At 51.6% G+C, this 3,528-nt stretch overlaps 1 protein-coding gene across 1 annotated transcript in view; it reads left to right on the top strand.

Annotated features, from left to right (window-relative positions):
• LOC107610742 (protein MAIN-LIKE 1-like) overlaps positions 1 to 1,047 on the top strand; it is a 1,638-nt gene extending 591 nt beyond the window's left edge. The window contains exons 3-6 of the mRNA XM_016312745.1: positions 163 to 300; positions 382 to 603; positions 652 to 904; positions 1,022 to 1,047. Coding sequence (XP_016168231.1) covers positions 163 to 300; positions 382 to 603; positions 652 to 904; positions 1,022 to 1,047 — 639 coding nt within the window. The remainder of the gene's footprint in view (positions 1 to 162; positions 301 to 381; positions 604 to 651; positions 905 to 1,021) is intronic.

Genomic DNA, 3,528 nt, shown 5'->3' on the forward strand with positions numbered 1-3,528 from the left:
TTGAATTTAGATGCGGTCTATGTTAGCAAATTTGTTTGCTATACTCGTTGTGGACTGATTTATCTCTCGTTGCATTTATTTTGGTTACTTGGTTACGTCATGAATTTTATCAGTTAGTCGTATTGTCAGTTGTTCTAATTATGCGGTTCATTTAATGCGCAGCCCCGGCGTTGCATATCGAGCATGCGGTGGCAGCAGGGTATGCGACTTGATGAGAGGTACGTTCCGTACTTGCAGATGGCCGGACTATACCATCTTGCGAGACTGAACGACAGATGGTTCAGACTGGACGAGCCCCTCGTGAGTGCCTTCGTGGAGCGGTGGCGTCCGGAGACGCACACGTTTCACATGCCGTTCGGAGAGTGCACCATCACACTTCAGGACGTCGCGTATCAGTTGGGCCTGCCGGTAGATGGACGTTACGTCAGTGGTTGCCTGACAGACTTCCACGTATACATAGAGGGTGGCAGGCCAGCTTGGCAGTGGTTCTATGAGTTGCTCGGTGTGTTACCTCCCGCGAACCAGATACAGAAGTTTGCAGTGAACTGCACCTGGTTCCAGAAGACCTTTGGAGAGTGCCCCGAGGGGGCAGATGAGGAGACGGTCAGGCGCTTTGCCCGTGCGTACATCATGATGTTGTTGGGCACCCAGCTGTTTGCCGACAAGTCCGGCAATCGTATTCACATCAGGTGGTTACCGTTTGTGGCTCGGCTAGAGGAGATAGGTGGCTATAGCTGGGGGTCGGCGGCACTAGCATGGTTGTATCGGTGCATGTGCCGAGTGGCCAACAGACATGTCGTGAAGTTAGCTGGGCCGTTACAGTTACTTCAGTCTTGGATCTTCTGGCGGTTTCCTGGTTTAGGCCTGCTGGCTACGATGCGTTTAGCTGGTCCCTTGCCTCTAGGTACCACTATCTTATTGCACTAGTTATCCTTATTATATGTTTTTTCAATTTCGCATGCAAATTTATACCTGTTAGAATCATTCATGAATGCAATACTATGTATAATTCCCCATTCAGGTGGTCAGGATACAATCCTGGATTAGCGAGAAGGGACCTCGGGTGCAGATCGCTCGGCTGAGGATCGACTTGTTACAGGCTCGGGATGTAAGTAAGCTAAGCTCATATGTGTATTTCATGCTTCTTTCAGTTTATATGGTTTAACAAATTTGTCAAATGGATTTGAATTCCTTTTTTCAGTTCATATGGATGCCCTACAGCACACCCGACGTCCTCCAGGTTGTCCACCCGGAGGTCTTGGAGCCTCAGCATACGATGTTATGGCGGTGTGTGACGTCCCTGATATATTTTGCGGTGGTTGAGTGGCATCAGGTTGATAGAGTGTTACCGCAGTTTGGCGGCGTACAGCCACCACCACATCCCGCCTTGAACATCGACTTCTTGATGTCGAAGGACGGGAGAGGTGGTGACCGTTGGTTCCCGTCCCATTTACAGGAGTGGCATCTTCACTGGGAGACACGTACAGATCACGTGTTACGGTTCGATGTTGTCGATGACCCGGGACCCTCACATGAGTTCTTGGCCTGGTGGCATCAGTATGGAAAGAGGTTCTTGTCACCTGATACTTACTTGGGGGATCCGAGAGGTACTCCTATTCCGGTTGAGGCGACGCAGAGTGTACTCCGAGTTATCTCTGTCGTATACAGTCACTATGAAGCACCTAGCCATTTTTAGATTTGCCTCGATACACTTTACCAGGTATTGACTGAATTGTTGTCCGGTACCCAGCTGGGCCTGTGCCTCCCTCCCCTTGCGGACGAATAGTTCAGCCAACCTGCCGTATGTGGCCTTCACCAGCGAGCACACAAGGAGGTTCCTGACACCCTTCAGGATTGAATTCACACACTCAGAGATGTTGGTCGTCATGTGACCGAATCTGCGCCCCTCGTCACAATACTGTGTCCACAACGAATACTCAATCCTGTTCGCCCACTCACACATCGCCGGGTTCTCAGAGCGCAGAATGTCAAACCAGTAATCGAACTCCACTTCGGTCTTCGCATATGCGGCGTTCACAAGAAGCCTACGAGCATCTTTACCCTTGAAGGTGAGGGCGAAATTAGCTGCTACGTGTCGAATACAGAATGCACGGTATGCAGCCGGAGGTAGCCATCCCCCATCAGGAGACTCAAGGGCGGCCTTGATGCCGTTATGCCTGTCCGAGATAACTAGCAGACCTGGCTGCGGTGTCACGTGCTCACGGAGGTGAGATAGAAAGAAGGACCACGACTCAGCATTCTCACCCTCGACAGGTGCAAATGCCACGGGCAGTATGTTGGAGTTCCCATCCTGTGCAATTGCGACAAGCAACGTTCCCCCATACTTGCCATATAGATGAGTGCCGTCAATATTTACCAACGGCTTACAATGACGGAATGCCTCAATACAAGGTGGGAACGTCCAGAACAGCCTGTGAAAATAAGCTTGAGACTCGTTGAGCTGCCCCCAACTCGAACAGGGCATGTCCGAATGACTGCAACTGAACCAGGCATGGTCAACTGGACTCTTAACACCCACCTAGGAAGCTCGTTGTACGACTCATCCCAATCACCATAGATCACGGCAACAGCCTTCTGCTTCGCCATCCATACCCTCCTGTAGGTAGGCCTGAATCCGAAGTGGGCGGTCGTGGCATTTTGGAGGACCTTGATGTTGACGGATGCATCAGCCCTCACCATTGGCATAATGAATGTCGATATGACATGATAATCCAAACTCCTATGGTCGCTGGAGATAGAGGTGGCGAGACACGTATGCGGTCTGTTGTACCTTTTCACTTCCCAGATGCCCTTACGTTGCCGGAGACTCAACCGAATCAACCATGTGCACCCGTTCCTAAACTCAGAACACTTTCCCACATACCGGCGATAGTCAGACTCAATTACCTTGTACTGTACCCCTCGACAGATGCTGTAAGTCTTCACACTCAACAGGGCCTCATCTCTATCCTGGAACTGCTGACCAACCTGGAACTCTGTCATACCAGCAGACCCGTCTGCATCTCTAGCGCCAAATCCAGCGCCTTGCCCAGGAAGCCCATCATGCCTTATGGCATCCAGGTCCAATGAAGAAAAATGGGGTGGGTACTGCCGTGTGCCAGAACTAGATCCACCTGCGGCCCCTCTCAGGTCAGTCGCTCCAAGGTCGTCACCACTGTCATCGGCAATCAGATCTGGCTCAACATCATCGTCATCTGGATCATCAAGAAATCCATCTCTAACACCGGCCGGTGTAGCACAATGTAATGAGGTCGGAAGATGTTCCCCTGTACCAACCTCGTCGCCGACATTGCCCCTAAGGTCAGCAGCGAACGAAGGGGAGGCCACAGGCTGCGTCGGTGGCTCGTACACAGGGACAGACGAAGAAGCAACGGCAGGTCTGGAACTAGAACTGGCCACCGTGGCTAAAGTGTGAGTATTCCGGTTCGAACCCCCCGAACTGGATACCACATCAACCAACTTTGCCAACAGCTCCGGCGTCCTGACCTCGGGAAACTGCCGGCGACA

Source organism: Arachis ipaensis, chromosome B08 (assembly GCF_000816755.2).
Source record: "Arachis ipaensis cultivar K30076 chromosome B08, Araip1.1, whole genome shotgun sequence".
Lineage (NCBI taxonomy): Eukaryota > Viridiplantae > Streptophyta > Magnoliopsida > Fabales > Fabaceae > Arachis > Arachis ipaensis.